At 34.9% G+C, this 25,825-nt stretch overlaps 1 protein-coding gene across 5 annotated transcripts in view; it reads right to left on the bottom strand.

Annotated features, from left to right (window-relative positions):
• The window catches only part of stet (rhomboid serine protease stem cell tumor), a 144,598-nt gene that overhangs the window by 102,864 nt on the left and 15,909 nt on the right, over positions 1 to 25,825 (bottom strand). For 3 of the 5 annotated variants that reach the window (XM_076453964.1, XM_076453961.1, XM_076453960.1), the window contains exon 2: positions 7,342 to 7,526. The exons of 1 other annotated variant lie outside the window; for it this stretch is intronic. In XM_076453964.1, the coding sequence (XP_076310079.1) occupies positions 7,342 to 7,410 (69 nt within the window). In that variant the 5' untranslated portion in view covers positions 7,411 to 7,526. The remainder of the gene's footprint in view (positions 1 to 7,341; positions 7,527 to 25,825) is intronic. One more of the 5 variants, XM_076453962.1, reaches the window with a different exon arrangement.

Raw genomic sequence — 25,825 nt, 5'->3', positions numbered from 1 at the left:
AAAAACGAAACTTCTTTAGCAAGTTCTGGCTCTCTCAACCATAAAAGGATGAGTATGATGAAAACCTTGAAAACTCTAAGGATTCACATTGTGCCCATAAAATCAGAAGCACCCGGGTGTACTGCTACTTCATATGACGGTCACAGAGTGGAGACCCAACGTACATAAAGTACCATAGGACAAAATACAGTTATATATAAACCAGTAAATATCTTCCTTGACCGTGTCATGCCACACATGGCCTTGACCGATTCACTGTGTTCTGAATCATAGGTCTATAAAAATGTTTGAAATTCTGTATGGTACGAAAAACATGCAGCAGGAAATTGAGATATATGATGTTTGCATCCCATAAAGAAATAAACAAAAAATTCCCACATTTGCATTCCAAACAGATATTTCAATAATGATTAAATTCTTGGTTTCTTTTGAATTTCGCGCAAAGCTACTCGAGGGCTATCTGCGCTAGCCGTCCCTAATTTAGTAGTGTAAGACAAGAGGGAAGGCATATAGTTATCACCACACACCGCCAACTCTTGAGCTACTCTTTTACCAACGAATAGTGGGATTGATCGTTACATTATAACGACGCCACGGCTGAAAAGGCGAGCATGTTTGGTGTGATGGGGATTCGAATCTGCGACCCTCAGATTAGGAGTCGAGTGCCTTATCCACGTATCCATGCCAAGCCAGTGATTAAGTTAGTAACTGAAACAAGTTATCATGACGGTTAGCATTCCTGTCAGCAACGAGTACATCTAAAATTAAGTGTTTGAATAACAACACGAATATATCATTTAGAAATCATTCTTAAAGCCCAAAACAAAATATAAAAACTATAAGCATCAGAAGAATAAATGCAATTTCAATCGCTGAAATAATTAAACATAAAATCCAAGTAAAATATATATGAAACCACCTGTTGTGAAAAAACACAAAATAATTTTGTAAATATAAAACGTCAATTTTTATTCAACTAAACATTTTCGCATTTTTATGTAATTTCAAATTTGTCTATTAGAACGCCATGATAACATTTTAATTATAAAACAAGCATATATGTGTAACATAGACAGAAATTCAGTAGTCCAATTAATAGAAAACACACACGATAGTAAACAACAAATGTGAAAATATTATACATCAAAAAAAACTTTTAAGGGAATACTAAAGATTAGAAAAATGTGTGAAAGCAAAATACTCAGTATTTCGTTTTATTAATCTTTATATTGTATATATTTTTATATGTTGTTTCTATTAACGGGTGTGAATGATCGTGTGTAATAAGATAAATGTCGAACCTGTTTTTTTTCGAAAATTGGCTTGTACATCTACGAAATCTGTTCTAAAAAATTGGATTCATAGCGCCATCTATGGAAATGCATTAAAACCATAAATATATTTTTGAATTGAATTTCGTGTTAAGGTGGACCTTTCGAAAGTGCTTGTTATATAACGTTTTCATTCATTATACAGCTATGTTTATTCAAACAGCTGTCATCGCAATCAGAAGAACCTTAACAGCTGTTTAATTGATAATATTTATTGTTATTAAAAGATATGGATAAATAAGAGTCAAAACAGCTTTCATCTGACTTGGATAGAGATTTGCATCAGCATAGCGGCAATATATTAAAACAGCATCAACCAAACTAATTGGCATTACTCAGCTTGTTATGGGCGATGCAAAGTATACTTTCCTAAACCCAAATACACTTGATATTGTGTATTTATTGGATCTTGAAAGTTTTGGAAAACCAAGTTCTCTGTGAAACACTCATTTGACACTTATCCAAAACTACATGTATCAAAATTATTCCTTTCCATTTTCCTTATAACTGCTTTCTTAAAGTACTCATCCTCCTAGAGCTTACAACGGTAAAATCTAGGATTCGATTTCTTGGGTGGGCATAGTACTGATAGCCCATTATGAAGCTTTGCTCTAAAAATTTGAGCTGATCTTTTAGTAAAGGTAACTTGTATACTTTAGTCCTATTTCTGTGTCATGCCCACATATTTATTTCAGAACTTGTTGAAGTTAACGTGTATTTGAAGTTTACTCTCTTAAGCGTGTGTAATATATAAATTATGGGTGACAAAGACAATATTGGAACTGTGGGATAACACACTAACATACTTATAGTACCTAACAATTTCTGTTGTCGTCTCGTGCAGACATTTTCCTATTCCAGCAGAAAAGAAGTTATACAACTAACACTGATGTATTAACTACAACTCAAGCAATATTCAAGTTTAAGTGAAGACTGTTTTGTTTGTATACTTGTGTTTGCTTGCTTTTTCTTTGCTGACTACGCCTTTTTGATCTCAAGAAAACTTTTCCAGAACCTTAGATACTACAAATACTTTTGTAGATCAGTGTGCCTAAATACCACGGATAACGTTAAGTAACATTTTTGTTCACTTTTGATCACATTTTGATCAAATGACTTGTTTTTATTCACTTTGTTTTCTCCATACTTCTTTTTCCATTAGATTCTGCAGTTATTGTAAAGTTTGTAAACCGTAGTCATGGTAACGTACTTTGAAAGCCCATATAAAGCTTCCAGTAGACACAAGAAAGCAACTGGGGTAAGAACATAATCTGAGAATGCAACAAGGACTAGGAGCAGCTTTCTCCTTGCCAGTTATGATGAGAGACACGCTCGTGTTCTTAATACGTCATCGGGACTGAGTGGATGATAAGCAGCTAGGTAAAAACCTTGCTGCTGTTACAGTTTGTTATCTTCCACATGCTGGATCGTAAAGTGGCAAAGATGGTTCATGGTGGTTATAATCACGCTGGTTATGCAGAAACCAACTAGGGTGGTCTGTATGAAGCTCCTCAGATTTTATTGACTGGCCCAATCATCTCCAGGTGCTTGTTAAAGTCATCCATGGCCAAGAAAAGTGTTGAGGGGCCAGTGTAGATAAAGTTCAGGGCTTTCACTGAAAATATGAGTGACTCAGCCGTACACTGGTAGGGAATCTCGTACCATCATTTAATCATGGTTGTAACATAAAAGAAGTGTTTGATGTAATGACTGTATAGAGGCAAATCTAGTGCAGTTAGAATAGTCAGTTGATTGAAAAATGAACGACTGAAATGAAGTGTTTTTTCTTTATTTCTGAGCTATTGAACAAAATTTTATGGTAAGATGCCTACAAAGTATTGTGTAGTAACTTTTAGGTTATCATAACTGTTGAATTAGTACACAGTTATGACATCTGGTTTGTTGACAAACCAATTCTTAAAGTGTATTGTCACCATTACTTTCTGAGTTACCATGCAACACCTATTAAAGAGAAACTGATCGGATATCATGTCATATTTGATTTATCTAGCTGATCGCAGCAGACCACGTACGACTTGCTAGATACAGAACTTGGACAACTGAGATTATCAGGTAACATCACAGGAAGTCTTTGGTTGGCTTTGACTGTTGGTTGTAATTGTAGATTCTGAAATATCGATGAAGTGAAAATATTTGAAATCCTCGTTTTATGAGCACCCAGGTTAAACGTTTTGGATATATGCCTACAGAAATTTCCTCAGCACTCTTGTGATTTTACATGCAAGTCTATGAGACACCTGAGTACTATAATATTATAAAATATAATAACAGGTAGACAAACAATGATTTATAAACATCTTACACCGAAAATAAAAAAAAAATTCTATAGAAATAAAATTATATAAAACATACACACACTGTGTGTGTATGTTGTTCGGGAGTATTGCCATGTTATTTCAATGATGTTTTTGTTACCGATCTACTATAATGTACAGTATTATCCATACCACTGATTTCTTACAACCACAAGTATTAATTTTCCAAAATACGACATTATGATTCCATACATAACGTGTAATAAAGATAAGAATAATTTTTATCCAAAGAAAATTTTTATGAAGATCGCACATCTAGAACAAATAGCTGTGGTTTAATTTTGAAACAAAAGCTCTGAATTAAGAAGGCAAGCTATTGACTGTGTTGAGGAAACAATCTAAAGGACAACACTGGTTAGATCAGGGTAAGCTATTATCTAGCGAGTGTAATACATTGCGAAAGAAGACAAACTACTGAATTCAGGAGAAAAATCGTTTCCTAGCATGTGACACGCGCTAAAAAATTGTATTATATTAATAAGGCATGTTACTGTGTGACGTATGGAATACTCTTCGAGAGAAAACCAGTAGGTAAATAAGGAAGCCAAGTTATTGTCTGACGTATGGATATTTTATAAGAGTAATAAATGATAAATCGCTCACCTGCTTTACACCCATAACAATATTAATCACAACTGCAGTACTTGTTAACCATGTTCCTCTTACAATATCCCCGGCGGCTCAGAAGTAAGATTTGTTTTTGTTTTGAATTTCGCGAAAAGCTACACGAGGGCTATCTGCACTAGCCCTCCATAATTTAGCTGTGTAAGACTAGAAGGAAGGCAGTTAGTCATCATCTCAACGAATAGTGGGATTGAAGTCACATTATAACGCTCCCACGGCTGAAAGGTCGAGCATGTTTGGTATGACGGTGATTCGAACCCACGAACCTCAGATTACGAGTTGAGTGCCTTAACCACTTGGCCATGCCGGGCCCTCGTCAGAGGTAAGATTGAGGTCGTAAAACGCTGCTCTTGTCATAATGGATTTTCATTGTTGCTATTATTCCCCGTGGTGTGACAGAGGTAAGTCTGCGAAATTGCAACGCTAAGATCCGAGATTCGATTCTTCGTGATGGACACAGCAGATACTCCAATGTGGCTTAACTCTTAAAACAAATTCTTATAGAATAACCACGGCTCCAAAGAGTAGAGTGCATTTCAGCGAGAATTAGCATCGAATCATAAACCTTCAGATTCATACTCCGAGAACATTAAGACCGAGACCACATCCGGTCTGTTAAAGGAGAGAGAGAAAAATTATTTGAAACAAAAAGCCTACATAATCTCAAACACGTATTTAAATTATTGGTACTAAACCTTTTGAATATAATAAATAAATGTAATTTTTTAGAATCGTATGTTACCCTTCACATCAGTCATCTATTTTATTCCGATAATGGCATGTCCTCCGGTCACCGGAATATATATTTCCGTCTTTCTACTAAAGCTTTATTTATTTCTCACATACTGATTTAAATATATAAATCATCAAAATAAAAGCGAACGAATCAAAGTGATAATTAATAAAATAAATGTATACAAACTAGAAACAATGAAATAAAATCAATAATAATAACAGACAGACAGAATTACAGAGTGAGTGTGGAGATACAAAAGATGGTATACAGTCATGTGAAAAAGTTAGGACACCCTATGAAAGCCTGTGTATTTTCGTAACATTTTTGGATATATAGATATTTAATCTCAATTTTAACAATACTGAGATATTATAGGAATATAACCAAATTAAAACTAAAGAAAAGACTTTTCAAGATCTTCTGTAAATGTAATTGTACAAAAATGCATGTTCTAACCGAGGTAAAAGTTAGGACACCCTACCCCTAATAGCTAGTGTTACCCCTTTGGCTGAAATAACTGCAGTGAGACGCTTCTTGTAGCCATCTACCAGTCTCTGATATCGGTCTGAAGAAAGTTTGCTCCATTCCTCAATGCAGAATTCTTTCAGCTGTGAGATGTTTGAGGGTTTCTTGCATGTACAGCCCGTTTCAAGTCACCCCACAACATCTTAATGGGATTAAGAGCTGGGCTTTGACTCGGAGTTTTCAGTCTGTCCTTGGTGGATTTACTAATATGTTTTGGGTCATTGTCGTGTTGCAGGGTCCAGTTCTGCTTCAGCTTTAATTTTCTTACAGATGGACTCACATGTTCTTCAAGCACCCTCTGATACACAGTAGAATTCATGGTGGATTCTATGATTGTGAATTGTCCAGGTCCTGCTGCAGCAAAGCAGCCCCAAACCATGACACTTCCACCTCCACGCTTCACAGTTGGTATGAGGTACTTTTCCTGAAATGCTATATTTGGTTTACGCTAAACATGTCCTCTGTTCTGGCGTCCAAATAATTCAATTTTGGACTCATCTGTCCAAAGAACATTATTCCAGAAGCCCTGGTCTTTGTCTACATTTTCTCTGGCAAACTTCAGTCAGGTCTTGATGTTTCTCTTGGAGAGCAAAGATTTCCTCCTTGCACACCTCCCATGCAAGTTAAACTTGTGCAGTCTTTTTCTGATTGTAGAGGCATCCACTTTCACATCAACAGTAGCTAGAGCCTGCTGTAGGTCCTATGATGACATGTTAGGATGTTTGGAGACCTCTTTTAGCATCTTGCAGTCTGCTCTCTGGGTGAACTTGCTTGGACGACCAGACCTGGGCATGTTGGCAGTTGTTTCGAAAGCCCTCCACTTGTTGACTATTTTCCAGACAGTGGAATGGCTGATTTCAAAATATTTTGGGATCTTTATAAATCCATTACCAGACTCATAAGCTGCTACAATTTTCTTTCTGAAGGCCTCAGACAGCTCTTTTGCTCTCACCATGGTGCTCACTCTCACTTCAACAGTCAGGATAACACCAAACTAAATGTTCGAGGTTTAAATAGGGCAGGCCTCATTCAAAGTGCTGAGTAACGATCTTCTAATCATGTACACCTGGTGTGATACACCTGTGTGTGAGTTGAGCCATTTTAAGTGGGAATAAATGTGGGGTGTCCTAACTTTTTCCTCAGTTAGAATATGCATTTTTATAGAATTACATTTACAGAAGATCTTGAAAAGTCTTTTCTTCAGTTTTAGTTATATTCCTATAATCTCTGAGTATTGTTAAAATTGAGATTACATATCTATATATCAAAAATGTTACAAAATACACAGGCTTTCATAGGGTGTCTTAACTTTTTCACATGGCTGTAGCTACAAGGTAAATGTGTAGACTTGAAAGATGGTATAGTTACAGAGTAAATGTGTAGACTTGAAAGATATCATAATTACAGGGTATGTGTGGAGAAACGAAAGATGGTATAACTACAGAGTAAATATGTAGACATGAAAGATGCATAGCTACAGGGTGGGTGTGAATGTTGTTTTAAATTAAGCACAAAGCTACAGAATAGGGTATCTTTGCTATACCCATCACGGGTATCGAAACCCAGTTTTTAGCATTGTAAGTCCGCAAGCATACCGCTGAGCCACTGGGGGGCAGGGTGGGTGCGGAAAAATAAAATAAATTATAGTGACAGGGTAGGTGTGGAGAAGAAAGACGGCATAGCTTCAGGGTAGGTGTGGAGAAGTAAAAGACGGCATAGCTACGGGTAGGTGTGGAGAAATGGAGCCGAATAAAAATATTACACTGAATTTTTAAAGTCAACAACTTACATCATTCAATAAATCGTGATGTGCCTCAAGTTCTAGTTCTTCAAAATCATTGCCATTATTCTGAACCATGATGCTTGGTCACCTCATTATCTCCTGCAATAGTGGCGCCACCTGTTGATTCCGTCGAAATTCTTCGTAATTCTATCCGTAAAACGACTACATAAACGGAATTATTATGTTTTGTCCTGAAAATGTTAATATTTCAACGTAAATCATGTATTTTTAAATAATGAAAACAAAACAAAAATAATGCCAAAGTAATGATTATACGTACATCATTATCACTCAATAAATTCTTTAAAACACTCGAACTTCTAACAATCACGAATGACAGCAAATTTTATAGTATAGTAACAATAATATAAAAATAGTGTGAGAATAGAAACGGAAAAGAATTATTTACATAATGTAGGTAATTGACACTAGAGTCAGGCCTGGCATGGCCTAGCGCGTTAAGGCGTGCGCTTCGCAATCCGAGGGTCGCGGGTTCGCGCCCGCGTCGCGCTAAACATGCTCGCCCTCCCAGCCGTGGGGGTGTATAATGTGACGGTCAATCCCACAATTCGTTGGTAAAAGAGTAGCCCAAGAGTTGGCGGTGGGTGGTGATGACTAGCTGCCTTCCCTCTAGTCTTACACTGCTAAATTAGGGACGGCTAGCACAGATAGCCCTCGAGTAGCTTTGTGCGAAATTCCAAAACAAACAAACAAACAAACAGACACTAGAGTCTTTATGCAAATATACAGTGGCGTAATTAGGTAGGGGCTAGAGGGGGTTCAGCGTCAGGGTCCATGGTCTTAATGGAGACTCCTTGATAATTTTATTCGAGCTACAATTACATGAGATGTAGGGCTTACAAAAATTATTAGCGTCTTGGCCCACACAACCTTAAATCTGCCATTACAAATACATGAATTGGTTTGGTTTGAATTTCGCCCAAAGCTACTATGGAGCTATCTGCGCTAGTGTCCCTAATTTATCAATGAAAGACTATATGGAAGGCAGTTAGTCACCATCACCCACCGTCTACTCTTGGGCTGCTCGCTAATGTATAAATGCAACTTACTTTTATTTAATTCTGTAGATTTCAAGCGAAAAGTCATTACTATATGACAATTATGAAAAATAGAGAAAGCAAAACCAAAATACTGAAAGTGAAACTCAAAAGTTGTCACTCACAACAAAATTCGTAGTTATTATACTTAGCAAAACAAATCCAAGTCAAATAAATTCATTTTTGTGTCGGTATAATACACCCGTAAAAGAGGAAAATTCAAAATTATATCATTTGAGAAGAGAGTTGAAAAGGTGTAATTGTTAACGGAAAATGTTTGCAGTCATAGCTCTCACAAGTGTCGGGGATATTCTGTCTATGAGACATAGCCCCCTCCCCAAACTTCAGATGAGCAACAAAACAACTTTCAAGTAAAATCAGATAGGGGTTAAGTATTGGGCATTTTATCTCACAACATCTGAAAACGTTCTACCATTCACGGTCCATAGCCGGGTCTGGTTACAGTTGTTATTAACCTTTAAAAACGATTAAAATTATATGCACTTAACATGATAATAAAACCATCCTTTTTACCAGAAACAACGATTTATACATTTGTAAAATAAAAAAGAAATATATACATCGTGTATTTGTGCATGACAATATATATATATTTGTTTTGTTTGTTTGCTTTTTTTGAATTTCGCGCAAAACTACTCGAGGGCTATCTGCGCCAACCGTCCCTAATTTTGCAGTATAGGACTAGAGGAAAGGCACCCAGTTATCACCACCCACCGCCAACTCTTGGGCTACTCTTTTACCAACGAATTGTGGGATTGACCGTCACATTATAACGCCCCCACGGCTGAAAAGGCGAGCATGTTTGGTACGACCGGGATTCGAACCCGTGACCGTCGGATTAAGAGTCGAACGCCTTAACCCACCTGGCCATATATATAAGAATGAAAAGTGCATTTGAAAGACTAGCATGGTCCGACATGGTGAGATAGTTAGGGCGCTCGACTCATAATTTGGGATCGAGGGTTTGAATGTCCTCACATAAACATCTTCGCTCTTTCAACCATGGGGGCGTTATAATGTTCAGTCAATCCCACTATTCGTTGGTAAAAGAGTAGTCCAAGAGGAGGCGATGGGTAGTGAGGACCAGCTACCTTTCCTATAGTCTTACACTGCTAAACTGGGACAGCTGGAGCAGATAACCCTCGTGTAGCTTTGCGCAAAATCCAAAATAAACAAACAAGACTGGTGTAGTTAATATAGTAGTATTTCTTTAAATCAAACTATTTATCCATTCATTTTTATCTATTCATCAAAAGTATAGATTATAACGGATATTGTTTTGTTTCATTCATGTATTAGTAGCCCAGCTTTACTCATTTACAATCATATCAATAATACATTGAATTTACCGTCTGAGAATCAGCTGGGTTCCTATTTCGACAATCGTTCACTAATATTTACTAGAGAAAACACCTTTTGTACTACTGTAACCAAAGAAAATCTTGTGTGAAGGTTCAACATGACAGAATTTCACCAGGTGCGTCAGCGTCGTACGTGAATATACTTTTATCGCAGGTTTTAAGTCGCTTCTAATAATCCTTACAGAGAGCAAGTATTATTTTAATATGTATATATATATATACATAGATTTAAAAACATATTTTTGTTTTGTTTTTTTAAATTTGCGCAAAGCTACACGAGTGCTGTCTGAGCTAGCCGTCCCTAATTTAGCAGTGTTAAGACTTGAGGGAAAGCACCCAGTCATCACCATCTACCGTCATCTCTTGGGCTACTATTCACCAACGAATAGTGAGATTGAACGTTGCATTATAATGCCATCACGGCTGAAAGGGCGAGCATGTTTGGTGTAACGGAGATTCGAACCCGCTACCCTCAAATTATGAGTCCAGCGTCCTAACCATCTGGCCATGCCTTATATTGTTCAATATGTATTACGCAAGTACCGCCTGTTCTTTAAATTTGTAAAAGATTATCGAGAGCAAAAACGTACGTTTTATGAAAAATCTGACGTATCTTCGAATATTGTTAGGCTAACTGAGCTTTCTAAAACTTCAACTGAAGATTTTAAATCGACGCGTCGAGAAAAGGTTTAAGAGTATTGTTTGGTCGCTACAGTCAGTATACTATATATAACTTTGGAAGCTATAATTGTGACAAACACTATTTAACCTAAAAACTACAGATATTTGACCAGAAACGTTTATATATTTTGAACATTACAAACTTTAGACATTAGTAGTTCTATGTGTACATTATATTGCCATCGGGAAAAAAACTCGTGCGAAGAATGGAGTTAACTAGCATTCCTGTCAAGTAAAGTGTATCTATGTATCAACGTAAAAGTAATTTGCATCTCGTGAACATTCGATAAGGTATTCAGTTCTAGATCGAATAGATAACTTAATATTGCTTGTAAGCTTGTTAAACTTCTGGATATAAGTTAGAATTAATACGCTCTTAGTGAACCGTCGATAAAATATTCAGACTAGACAGAAGACTACTGTTTGCGAGCTTGTAAAAATGTTTGTATGTAAATCATTACTTGTAATAAGTACTCGTAATCACAGTTGTTATAAATTGTATTAAAATATATTGGTGTTAAAGAAAACTGTGTGTATCAATCTTGTTGGGAAATATCACAAATGTGATAGAAATATCAGAGAGTAATACTGACTAAATCACTCGCCTCCCCCCCCATACACAATTGAGCACCTAAGGGAGGGCCACCTTTATACACAGATGTATATCCCAAATACAATATATAAACACACAAAAAATAGTGAAAGAATATACAACATCGCCCATAGCTTCTGTGGAATATACAGCCCACATCAGCAAGTGCATTTAAAGAAAACAAAGTTTGGGTGAGTATTTTCAGTGATTTATTTCACAAATTATTTGTTTCCTTGATGTTAACATCCAAGGTGGGTTATGCCACATAAAAATTCGAACCACTTAAACTATGTAACTTTATTAAAGATGGCGTTATAAGTCTTAATAAGATTTTACTCAATAAAAATAGTAAATTTAATCCACCCAACTACTACATCACACATACATCTAAATTAGAAGGAAAACGAGACATAGTCTTACCTTACAACACAAATTTAAAATAAACCCTTCCACAACACCCCACACTTTGCAACAATGACCACACACTGTTTCACAATCACTTAACTAACCACAACACATTCGCTATATTAGCCATGAACGTCTCCCCAACACGGCTTACATACAGTCAGTTATACGCAATAATCCTAACATTGTAATTATGAGAGATCAAGACTCCAAACACACAGAATTTAAATGCAGATCAATAAACAAAAACAGAAGAATTCTTCATCACTATTTCAATGATAATAACCTTTACACCATCAGTAATGATAATAGCTCCACCCACTACAATCTAAACAATGCACGGTACCATATTAGATCTCTCTTCCTCTTATCTCACAATCTTATAACTTTCAAGTTTTAAACAATCTCGGCAGCGACCACGACCCAATTTCCTTTAAAATTTATAATACCTGCCCCATCACAACTAAATTTCATAACACTATATAAAAAGAATCACAGATATTCTCAAAAATGCGTCCAGTAAGCCAGGTATGGATTATCACGCATCACTAATTACAGACGCTATTCTACAAGCCATTAAAAGCACAGTTCCTAGTAAGACAATCACTTCGAACCCTAATTCATGGAAAAATCACCCCTGAAATAAAGAAATTTAACTCAAAAAAGAAGAAAACTGAAAAGTTGATTTATGAGAACTCGAAACCTCACCCTTGAACTTGAAATCAATTACACCAACAATCAAATTAAGAAATTCGTTAAAATCCCAAAAACAGCATAATTGGAACACGTTTTGCACACCAATCAATGAAATAAAATATAAACACCCTTTATTTTGGAGAAAATGTATATAAAAAGAGTAACAAAAAAAAATTCTTTCAGTCAACGTTACTTACAACATCAAATTTGTTGACAAATATCACAAACTTAATACATATCGGCATTTAATTAACTTATAAATTTATATTTAAATTTGAAATATTTGAAATCGTAATATGTAACATACTAAATCAGATATTTGTCCGAGATAAATCCTAATGCATTACATAATAAAGGAAACAAAGACAGACCACAGACCACTTAGACTAATCGAGTAAGCTTATCAAGCATTAAATCGTAGACATACAACAGTGGCAAAATGTCTGTACGTCAAACAAGCCTTCGATTTGGTATGAAACTATGGTTCAAACTAATTAATTATAAGTACACACTGTCATAGCTAACCAACTATCTAAATCTATCATAGATGGAACAGCCAAAGTTAAAATTAATAACGTTACATTAAATTCGTTTCAGCTAAAAGCAGGTGTACCACAGAGGTAAGTATTCAGCCCGTTACTTTATATTCTAGTTCTAAGCGATATACCATTCCCCATGGTGAAGTAGTCCTTGATGACGAGAAACCCAGAAAATGCTTTATTAATAAAAGTGTTAATACCCATACCAGCCGTTTTGAGATACACGCATACTATTCCCCAATTTAGATTGTAGTCTAGTCTCGTAATACGCTAACGATATCACGGTCTGGCATCACGAGATACACTTGTTGCAGCAGCCAGTGTTCATGATTTTTTATGTTTTTCATTGATGTTTTGAATTAAGCACAAAGCTACATAATGGGCTATCTGTGCTCTGTCCACTACGGGTATCGAAACCCGGTTTTTAGCGTTGTAAGTCCGCAGACACACCGCTGAGTCACTGGGGGGCACCAGTGTTCATGAAATGCTAAGTATCATAATTCGCTGGTGCAACAAATGGAGAGTATTTTTTAATTATACCAAGTTACAAGCCAGATATTTTCACATAAAAATAGGAAAGACACGAGGAAACGTTCAGTAAAATCAAATTTTCGTGTATACAATACTACCAACACATTTAAGAAAATGGATAAATTCTAATCAGTACATTAAAAATAAAGATAAAATTCAAAAATAATTTGCACGATATAAACATGCAGAATTTGTTGATGAACACAATTGAATTTCAAACAATAATTTACAAGGGAAAATACTTAACGAATAAATAATGTATGTGTGTAGAAACACACAAGTTCACTAACTTTCCCATATAGATTTACAGTTGTGACCTCCATCAGCTTTGGAGCTTTCACATTCAGCTTTGACTTCCTCAAATATTTTTTCCAACAAGCTTATGGCTTGAAAACACATTTCTCCAGTGAAAGCCAAAACATTCTATAAAAGCCACAGATCAGTTCCTGAAAACAGCCATATAAGATTCATATATCTGAATGAAGTATATAAATGTGATCCTGTTAAATGTCGTTGTTTTGAACTAAGCACAATATGGAAATATATGTCATGATGAAAAAAAAATATCTATATAAACAAATACTTAAATGTGTTGCCATACGAATTAGACTTAAAAAATAAATATAGTAACAAGAGCCCAATCTGGTAATTGTAGTGATATTCGTAGCCTAAATCTGCAGCCACTTTCTGTATGTATTTGAAATGAATGAAAACTATTTTTATTTAGTTTTATATGTATTAAAGAAATCCCACCAAACCGTGTGTCTGTTATCACAACTTACCTTGCTACCGCCATCCTTCGTAATGTATAAATTTGACTTCATCAAAATCCCATTACAAAAGCTGTTGACGTGGTTAAATTGATTTACAAAGTTTTTGTACCTGCATGCTATTGTCCCACTCTCTAACAGTTCTATAACCACTAGGCCCAAAAAATGCTATAAAAACAAATTAACTGAAGATGGATTTTTTTTTTTTCCAAATTTCAATTAATTTCTCCATTGCGGCTCGAAATAACAGATGTGTAAAAACAGTATTTCAGGTCTATCTTTTCATTCAACATTAGAAAAAAATCAGATGGGCTGAACAATGACAGACAAAACAGTCTATGAACTGTTATTTATACGTACAGTATTACAAGTTTAAACAATAGAGTAACAACAGCAGCAAATGTAAGAATTAAACTGAAACTAATGCAAATAAACGAATAACATAACGGTACAAGTTGTAACAGAATGGAATCTGAAAATTCACTATATGTATCAGGAATACGTCTAACTTTAAAGTCTGGACACTGCTCATAGTATGTTCGGTAACTTTGCCCTTTTTATATTGATGCTGTTCCTTTCATTCAGTGCAATATAAACAAAAAAAGAGGCCAACTCGCTTGTTCTTTACCCTACATACATTTTCATTCTATCTTCAAAGGGTTTATCCTTCTACACAATGTGGCTCTTTATTTAATATCACGTCTTTATACAGCTGATCCCCTTTATCATAACTTGGCTCTTTTTGTACGTGTAAAATGTTTTGATCAGATATCACAACTTTGAGTTTTAACAAACAATATCATTTACTTCTATCACTTCTCTGCTTTTAGACCTTATCTGTTTGTTTGAAATTAAGTGCAAAATTACAAAACGGATATAAAAAACTGGTTTCCAGTATTGTAAGTCCACAGTCTTGTCGTTGTGTCACTGGGGTACTTTATGAAACGATAGATTTTATAACTAGATACCTTATATATGAAACTAATAGTTTTTACAAACTCATGTGTCGTATCAGATAAAATGCAATCAAGTTTTCCTGTTTAACACTGTTAAATACTTCCAAATAAGAAGGTCAGAACTTTTGATTATATATATATTAATTAAATAAATTAAGAAAATAATATATATATATATATTTTATTAACTTGTTTTACAAAATAGACAAGCTTTATTTATATTATGGTGATTAAAAGTTGAAAACAACTGTACTAGTCCATTTAAACATTTATACTGACTAGATACTGGAGAAAAGCAAGAAAAATTAAAACACTGGTATATTTATCACTGTTTAAATACTAATTTTTCTTAATCTATAACATATATAATACATAGAATAAAGAGCAAATGCGAAGTTGAATATTTTTGGGCGCCGGCGAACTTCATTCAGTATACCATCAACAGAAGTGAAACATAAAGGCAAGCTGGAATGTTTACAAGAACGTTTAATTAGAAATTTTAGAGTGGTGGCGCAAATATATGTTATATTATATAAACAAGTAATGTTTCTTTCCAAATCTGTGCATTAACACCAGTTAACATTCGTCTTTATTAAGCAACGAAATTTACAGCTCTAAACTTTTATTGGTTCTCTTCTAATTATACCACTTTGAGTACTAGGTTTATTTAAATTACTGTTTATATTGAATGATCTGTTTCGGCAGTATGTTCAAAAAGTGGAGATATTAAGATAATATTAATCTTTGAATCCCATCGATTTCTTAAACATTTTTCTAAACTACACGCGCACCAGTTTACTTGTAGATCCATGGCTTAGTTGGTTACAGAGTCCATTATACAAACAAGTAAAGAAATTACCATAAATTTTGCAAGTAATAACCACTGTACACTAATTTCACACCCTTTTGGTCAGTTCTTCATTACGAGTGTTGTAACATGCAAAACCGTAAAAATTATTCAATAGCATGTAATATGTGGACCTTCGATGGTGAACGGTAAAAAAACGAAATAATTTAGAGGTTAAACAGCAGTATATTCATGAATGATTATAAATTATGGAAGTGTGAACATAAGAAACAACAGAAAGAAACAATAAAGAAATGTAAACAGGTAAATACGAACAAAGGCAATTATAAATAAAGTTGTTATTTTAACGCAAAGTTACACAATAGGCTATCTACGCTGTGTTAACCATGTGGAATCAAACCCCATATTGTAGCGATTTAAGTCCTCACCGCTTACCCACCATGGAACAAGTGTAAATACATACGAATAATGCGTAATTATTCAAATGTCCTAAATTTAATTAAAGTATGGATATGTAGAAAAATATAAGTATTTTCATATCTGACTGACATCACAATATACAGATGGCTGTAAGCATGTTCATATTGAGGGATTAAACAATATGCACCTGCGTGTAAGCCCCCTAGCGGTATATTCTCTGGACTTACAATGCTAGAAACCTGATTTCGTACCCGTAATGGGCAGAGCACAGATAGCCCATATGTGAATAGTGATATATGTAGTTAGTATATCAATAACATAAACCTATCCCTATATACTCATGGAAATATCGCTATATTAATATTAAAATAATTACAAAGAAGTTTATGAAGCTAACTCAGTGGCGGATTTAGGGGAATAGGGTAGCTAGTCACACCCCTCCTAAGACCGCCACCGTAACTACATTGGATCTGTTTATAATTATCATCCTAATATGTAATAACTCAGTGACATCTGCGCACACTGCCTTACTATTATGTTCGGTAAAACTTAAACTTTACACTTCGTATATACCCAGTTCTTTCAGGTCTCACATTCATAACTATCTAGGATGTAGAGTCATTGAAAATATACATACCTGTCTTCATGAGATCGTTATTATGGGGAAGCACTTAAATATGCTCGACTCAGCGTTTGATACATATGAAAGCGTACCCCAAACAGTAACAAGAGACGAAATAATCTAAATTTATGTGTAATAAAATAATAAAGACCGACGTGTTTGGGGTTATAAAAATGAAACACTAACCTAGAACACTGAGAAATTATGCGTTACTTTGTGACGTTCTTGCGGTAGCGCAGCAGGTGTTCATGAATTGACAATTGAAGGTCTCATAAACATTACACTGCACGAAATATAGTCTGATTTGTTGCTTATATAAAACTTTCCCCAGACATCAGCATAACTAACACTTAAGAGATGTCACACAATAAAAAGTTACCCTCGTCTATTTCAATCACACCACGTGAGTTGACAACCTTACTCTATAATAAGAAAAAACCCAAAAGTTATCGTTAATATTTTAAAACAACCTTACACAATTAGTTATTCCGAGTTATTATTTAAGTTACTGGGAGGAAACATCAAAATGTGTTTATTTTATTGTAAGGAGAAATTAAGAGTTACAGTTATTATTTAGTTACAGTGAACCTCAAAATTGTAGGAGTTAAAGTGAACCTCAAAAGTAAGACTTCAGATGTTATTATTAGTAACTTTTCGAAGAGAACTTCGAAGTTTACTAATGTTGTCCTACTTGCGGTTCTCTTTATCGGGGATTTGTAAAGGCCATGTTCGATATTTATTTCTTCCCCCTTGTTCTATTTAGACAACCTATTTGCTGAGGATCGCAGAATCGAATCCCTATCACATACTAATAAATGTAAGAGGATTATTTGTTTTGAATTTCGCGCAAAGCTACACGAGAGCTATCTGCGCTAGCCATCCCTAATATAGCAGTGTAAGTCTAGAGGGAAGGCAGCTAGTCATCACCACCCACCACCAACTCTTATGCTACTCTTTTACCAACGAATAGTGGGGTTAGCCATCACATTATAACACCCCCACAGCTGGAAGGGCGAGCATATTTGGTGTAACGGGGATCCGAACTCGCGACCTCAAATTAACCACCTGGCCATGCCGAGCCAGGTAAAAGAGGAGCCCAAGAGTTGGTGGTGGATAGTGATGAGTAGCTGCCTTCCCTCTAGTTTTACGCTGCTAAATTAGGAACAGCTAGCGCCTATTTGCTTGTTTTCGAATTTCGCGCAAAACTACCTGAGAGTTGTCTGCGCTCGCTTTCTCTAATTCTGAAGTGACAAACTAGAGGGAGAGCAGATAGTCAATAAAATCCACCTCCAACTTTTGGGTTATTTTTTACCAACGAAAAGCGGTGATTTTAAAACACTCTCACGCTTGAAAGGGTGAGCATATTCGATGACGGGATCCGAGCACGTGGACCGTAGACTGCAAGCACCCTTATCACGAGACTATGTTAAGCTACAAGGGTAATTCTCTAAAAATTGCGTTTGCTGATAAAAGAACTTCATTCACTATATATTTGCTTTCTCCTGATTGTGTGTGTGTGTGTGTGTGTGTGTGTGTGTGTGTGTGTGTGTGTGTGTGTGTGTAGATTTAATTGTCGTATCTGATCTGATCTTATTTAGGGTTAACAACATATTTACTAATATGTGCAAAGGAAATTGGACAAAACTAAGCATCATAAAAAAGAAAAAAAAACATTGCAAGAAATCAGTCTTGTCACGCTATCCTACACCATCCATAACATTTCAAAATAGGAATTATGATGGGGCAGTTAAATTGGATTTGAAACATTTGCTGCGGAAAAAAAAGAAAAAAAGAGTCTATTTATACCTAATAGTTCCACAAGAGGGTTACCCAGTAGCATTCATAATATCTATTTTCGACAAGTGGATAATCAACCTAAAGATATTTTATTTATACAAAAGAACTCTAGCACTTTTAACCCAAAACATCCCTTTGGACACCACTGGGAGACATTACAGATGTTTACTAGATGGTGAATACTCAGTTTTAATAATTAACTATTCAAATTCTAATAATGAACATCACACTAACAGCAACAATAACTCAAAATTCCAAATATGCTTTGAGGAATATAATAACCGTGAAATCAAAAACCTTATCTAGTAAATCCACATTGATTTCAGAATCGCATACTCACCATCTTAAAGCAGTAATCCATCGGTCTAAACTACCTATAAAAATAGTACAGAAACTTGACAAAACGTGCGAGGAAATATTCGTAAAATCAACCTTCATACTTAACAGTCAATGTAAGAAACGGAAATACTCAACCAAAGAACGTGGATCAATGACATCTGGAACGCAAAAAATGTTGTTTATGAAATCGAGTGCACATTACTTGGAAATTACTACACAGATTCACAGAGCATATGAAAGATATGTCCAATCTGAAAGTCGATAAAATTTCTAAATACTTTTCGGAAAAACATTCTATTCCAGAAAGCCATTTGCTTATTGTCGAAAGCCAAATAATTTCTCAACAGGAAATATAAAAGAGCATAATACATTAGAAACGAGCAACCAAGAATTGACATTGACACTGACTAGCAGCTTTACTGGCTAAACAAAGATAAACCTTCAATTTACCCTAACGTATCTGGTGTATTTGTATTAACTTGGTTCAATTTAACTATATATACATGAACTTAATTAGGTTATAAAAAATACGGAACTAATTGTTGCATCACCAAATGTTTTTCACACGTTTCTTGGTTTTTACGAGACTGTGTATCGTGAGAGTGTCAGAGCTAGTGTACACTTAATATGGACATTATGTAATGGAAACTGACTTGTATTTCAGTCACTTAAGCATATATATAAAATGTTCTTTATTACCAAACAAACAGTGACAAACGTATTTCAGCAGAAAATCAACAAATACTTGGCAAATACAAAAATATTTTCTGAGTAAGAAAATTTATTTTTAAAGAAAATGTCACTAATGTAAGTGGCAAAAATGTGGTCCCAGAGTCTGCTTCTTGTTTTAATTTTTGGTTATGCCTCCTCTGGACTTGATCATTGCTTGACATTGCCGTGATATAGAGAGCACAAAAGACTTCATAAATATAGACAAGGGGGAGCTCATAATGCTACATGCTGATTAGGGCTTCCTGCAGTTCTAAGGTGCTTCTTGGTCTCGTCTCCTGTACTTTATTACTACCTTTCAGCAGTTGTCGGCAGGGTTAAAATCTAAGGTACTGCCTGGCCACCATAGTGTTCTGATTCTCTCCCTTCACTTCAAGTAATGAAATTAAAGTTAAGATGTCGTTTAAATAAACGTAGAGTGAAAGTTCCTCTTTAGTTCACGTCTAATACATACAGTACATGAATATTACCAATTCTTTTAACCCTGTGATGTGGAGCAAAATCGTTCTGGAATGTGCACTGATCAGCTTCACCAAAATGATCTGTTGACTTTAACATACGCGAGGATCTTGATGTACTTTTCGGCATTGATAATGCCTTTCGCAAAATGAAGATATTCCACACCCTGGCCAGAAATATATCTTCATAGGACTTGACTCTGTGGCTATTTCGCAGTTGCATTCAAGCACGATGGATGAACATCTTCTCTATATCTACGCCGTACAAAGTGCTTCACATCAGACCCATGCAAATTGAACTTTTATTTGTGCGAGAAGTTTATTTTGTTCCAAATGGCTTCAGTCCAATCAACATGCTCTTTGACTCAGCTGAGCTTTTTCTTCCTCATCTTGGTAATGAGAATGAGTTTCTTGGACATTTTACTGGGACACCAACTGAACAAAGGCGAGATTTGACTGTGCACATAGTGACAGATACCTATGAAGTTTCCTGCCATGATTTTTCAAATCTGTAGGTAACAGTGACGATTCAAACTCACACATTTCAGAACATGATTATCAGCTGCTAAGGAAATTTTCTTGGTGATGGTAGCATTAAACACACATTGTAATAAATAGACCTCTAAACTGAATCTCAGTGTAAGAACCTCTATTTATAGTCAATAAACGGCTAATGCAATTAATAGCTGGACAGTTTATAAAGCTGCCGATATATAATTAAACACTATTATATCATTTATGAAACACATTTTTTAACCCATATGCATTCGGTCCTCAAATCAGACGATGGTTCCAAGAGTGAAAAACTGCGTGATGCAAAAACTTCTCCCACTTCTGTAGTCAATGTAAACAGATTTTACTTTCTAATCTTAATTTGTTTTACCCAATGAACGTTAAAGAGATCTAGTTTCATAATAGTAAATATACTTCATTTGTACAGAATAATTTATCTATATGCAATACTGTGTTAAAGTGTTAAAACAAGAGAATATTTTGTAATTCTTTCCATTTTATGTGCTAATTCTTTTATGCCATTACAGAATGTACATTTTAACTTTATAGTAAGGTTTTACTAATCCCTATTGACAATTGAAAGAGCTTGGGTGAAAATGCTTATCATTCTTCAGAATTCCCTTATACTTGTATACCACAGGCATGTCATAACGTTTCTGCTTAAATGAATATACTGATCAAATTTAAAGTCCGAAATAACTGGCATAGTACCACATGCAGTGTCTTAGCTATATTGAAAGAAGCTAGCATATGGTACCAGTATATGCTAGAATAAATCCATTTAATAGCACTCCACAAATAAACCTTGATAAAAACATAGTTTAACACTATATATTAAGTTTTGTTATTGAGCACATCCCCAAAACGTAGAGAATTTGATCGTGTAGCAGTTTAGAAACCTTTACTTTGATTTCCTAATATTGTTAAGAAACTGAAATTTACTAAAAAGTATAAATCTGGACTGTAGATTATTGGAGGAGGGTATTATGGACGGAAGAGTCCAAGTTTGAAATATTTGGTTCAAAACATAAGTTGTACGTCCGGCAAAAGAAAGGTGAAAGATACCTCAATGCATAGCACCTGCCAGGAAGCATAAGGGAGGCATTATGATTGTTTGGGTTGTTTTTCTGCTGAAGCGACAGGAGGCATCTGCAAAATAGATGGGAAAATGGATCAGTGTAAGTACCATCCCATATTGATATGTCATGGTATACCCATTGGTTTTCGTATTATTGGTAAAAGATTTTACCATCGAGAAGATAATGACCCCAAACATTAATCCGCAATATGCAGAAATTAGTCAGCTAAGAGAGAAGCTGCTGGAATCATTCAAATAATACAATGGTGCCCCCAGAACCTTGATCTCAACCATATGGATAAAATCAGAGAATTTGATATATCAAAAACTTGACAAATCAAAAGTTATTTCCAAAGAAACTTTATGAAATTATATTATAGACATTTGAAGTAAAATCCCAAAGGATACTTTAATTAAACTTGTTGCAACAATGCTTGAAGGACTGTCTACAGTTATTAAAGGAAAAGAGGGACACACGAAATATTAACTGCTTACTGAACTCAATCACTTCTATGGAGTTTCTGTTGTACTTAATATGAAGTTTAATAAAATTTATGTTTCACCTGTGATTTACCTTCCACTGTTCTTTAAAAGTAGATTGATTTTTAATTTTTGAGTTTGTCCTAAAACTTGTACACAGTAATGTACCTAGGCAACTAACAACATTTCAATTTCCACACTGTTCTATTTAACGTCAATATGACGTTAGACGGCTAATTTACTGAAAACACGTGTGTTATGTTTCCTTTAAATGTGCGTCACTTACAATAGTTTTCTTTATGTTTATGCGTATATTTTTCAAAAGAACTAGAAGCCGAAAAATGGAGTAAAAGTAATGCTTTCTGAAGGTATAGCTCATTTTATTATAATTATCAACATTGACATTTCAGAATGTTTGTTTTTAATTTCACACAAAGCTACACGAGGGCTGTCCGCGCTAACCGTTCCTAAATTTAACAGTGTAAGACTAGAGGGGGCCCGGCATAACCAGGTGGTTAAGGTGCTCGGCTCGCAATCTGAGGGTCGCGGGTTCGAATCCCCGTTACATCAAACATGCTCGTTCTTTCAGCCGTGGGGGCTTTATAATGTGATGGCCAATCCCACTATACGTTGGTTAAAGAATAGCCCAAGACTTGGCAGTGAGTGGTGATGACTGGCTGCCTTCCCTCTAGTCTTACACTGCTAAATTAGGGATGGCTAGTGCAGACAGTCTTCGTGTACACTTGCGCAAAATTAAAAAAAACACACAAGACTAGAGGAAAAGCAGCTAGTTATCTTCACCCATCGCCAACTCTGAGGCTACTCTTAACAACGAACAGTAGGATTGATTGTAACATTATAATGCCCCCACAGCTGAAAAAGCGAGTATGTTTGACGTGACGGGGATTTGAACCCGCGTCCCTCAGACTGCAAGTCGAGCACTCTTACCACCTGGTCATGCCGTTTCAGAAAGACTACTAAAGTTTTTTATTTAAATATATCTAAAAATTACAACCTAGACAACTTTCTTACAACTGTCTTAGAACAGCTTTGTTGTTGATTCTGCATTTACGTCTCAGAATGTTTTGAATCGATTTGATGTCAAAGATCTTTGAATGACACTATCCTCCCACGTAGTTGTATTTATTTTATTGTTTGGGCATCTCTTCCCTAATATTTCTCAGATCATCTGGTACCTATCCAATAAGAAACTTTCTTACATATGAGAACCAAGAAAAACTTGTATATACTGTTATTTCATATTTCAGATACTTGTACAGCGTATTTATAAATTCATTTGTATTTAGTATAAAAAAACCAATGTGAAAGACCTTAAAGAATGTTTAATACAAAAAATTCTTAATTTGTTTGAAAGGGTTTTTGAAAATATTATAACAGAGAAATGTTAAAGATTTGTATTTCAGAGAAACTGAATTTATTCCAGACAAGGAACCTATAAAAAAAATACTATTTTAGATTTACTGTAAAATTCCAATATAGAAATAGAGAGTGGAAAATGGGGAACACTTACATATAAGTAATTAATGATGTATTAGATTTAATGTTTTACTGCATGTGAAAATCAGAAATAATGTTATTTCAATTCCAAATTTCAAAAAAGGAAAGTTTGAAGGGATGCAAAAAGAATTATCTATTGCGAATTGGGCAGCTGAGTTATTTGAAGACACTTAGCAAATGTGAAAAATATTTAAAGAAAATGTTTTTTCAATATTCAAAACAAATATATTCTTTACAGAAAGAAAGGGATAGCTGCAATTAAAACAAAACAAGCTTGGCTCACAAAGGACATGAGAGATAAAATTAAAGAAAAGCATCACAAATTTAAGAAGTTTAAATTGACTGGTGTTATAGAAGGTCAAGAAAGTTGGCAATTAGGACATCCAAAAGAACAAATGAAAACTCTGTAGCATAAAAATTAACAGTAAGGATTTTTTAAAAGTACATTAGGGGTAAACAAAATGTTAGGATGGGAATAGGGCTGTTAAGGGATAACAAAGGAAGGCTTGTATCTGATGATGAAATGGCTAGGTTATTAAATTCTGCATTTTCTCCAGTTTCTATTAATGCAGACTTGAGCAGCATCCCTCATTTTGAACAACTGATAGATAAAAACAAAGTTGAGCAACCAACTGCATAAATTCTGGTCTTGTTAAAATAAAACTGGGATGCTTAAAAATGATAAGGTTCCTGGGCCAGATAGTACTTCCCTGAAAATTTTACAAGAGATCTACAATTCAATACGGGAACCAATTGCCACAATTTTTTAAGTTCTTGAACAGTGGACAAGTGCTAATAGAGTGGAAACTAGCTAGCTCACTCCTATTTCAAAGTGAGGTAAGAGAAGTTGTCCCAGTAATTATAGGCCTACTAGCCTTACATCAGTTGTGGGAAAAGTTTTAGAAAATCTTATTAAAGATACTTTGCAAAGTTATTTAACAAACTTTAGAATTTTATCAGATAGTCAACATGGTTTCACTGAGGGAAAATCTTACTTTACAAATCTTTTGGCATCCTTTGAAAATGTTATTGCATATGAAGATGAGGATAAAGGTGTAGATTTGGCATAACTGGATTTTCAAAAAGAATATGATGAAGTGCCACATAATAGACTTGTAAAGAAACTTATCTCTATAGGTGTGGAGTACAAGTTAACTAATTCGATAGAAGAGTGGCTTTATGGAAGAAAGCAGAGGGTTGTTATAATTAGAGTTCAGTCAAACTGGATTAATGTTGCACCTCTTGGCTCAATCTTGAAACATTTGCTCTTTTTGATTTACATTAATGGCATATATAAAGGAATTATCAATAGATTATTTTAATTTGCTGATAATATTAAGGTTTTTGGTGTTGCTGGCTGTGAAAAAGATTCTGCTGCAGAGCAAATAGGATCTTAGGTTTCATGTACAGAAATACCAAAAAACAAGTCTAAAGAGGTTGCAATTTCATTGCAAAGGTCACTGGTTAGGTCACAATTGGAGTATTGTGTTCAGTACTGGGCTCCTTTTCTTAGGAAAGAAATAAGAGGAGTGTTACTAAAATGGTACTATGGACATAGGGGTTTCATATGAGGAGAGATTAAGATCCTTAAAAATGTTTTCACTTCAAAAAGAAGAGTTGGAAGAGATATGATTGAAGTGTTTAAGATTGTAAAAGGAATTGATAATGTTGATCCATCAACATTTTTCTATACTTAACAACAAGAATTGTAGCATTAGCAGATAAATATATAGGTTTAGACAAGGTAGAAGCCATCTTAAGCTAAGAATTTTATTTCAAATTGGATGGTGGCCTATGGAATGTGTTGCCTTCAGATGATGTGTAGGCAGTAAATTTGAATGAGTTTAAAAGAAAACCTGATAGATATATGAATGATAATAAACAGCCTGTTTTGTTTTGTTTTTTATCTAGTAGTTTTAGTTCAGCTTAGAGGATGGGACAGTCAAGATTAACCAACTAGTTTCTTGTTGTCCCAAAATATTATGCTATGCATGTTATATGTTAATTACATGTTGATAACTTATACTCTGATTGGATATAACCCAATCAATGAGACAGTACCAGCATCACACCAATATAATACCTATAAAAGTAGAGGTAGCCATATTATTCCAAGAA

Source organism: Tachypleus tridentatus, chromosome 9, assembly GCF_004210375.1.
Source record: "Tachypleus tridentatus isolate NWPU-2018 chromosome 9, ASM421037v1, whole genome shotgun sequence".
NCBI classification, from domain to species: domain Eukaryota; kingdom Metazoa; phylum Arthropoda; class Merostomata; order Xiphosura; family Limulidae; genus Tachypleus; species Tachypleus tridentatus.
Note: the sequence above shows the minus strand (reverse complement) of the source record. Positions and strands in the feature narration are given on the sequence as shown.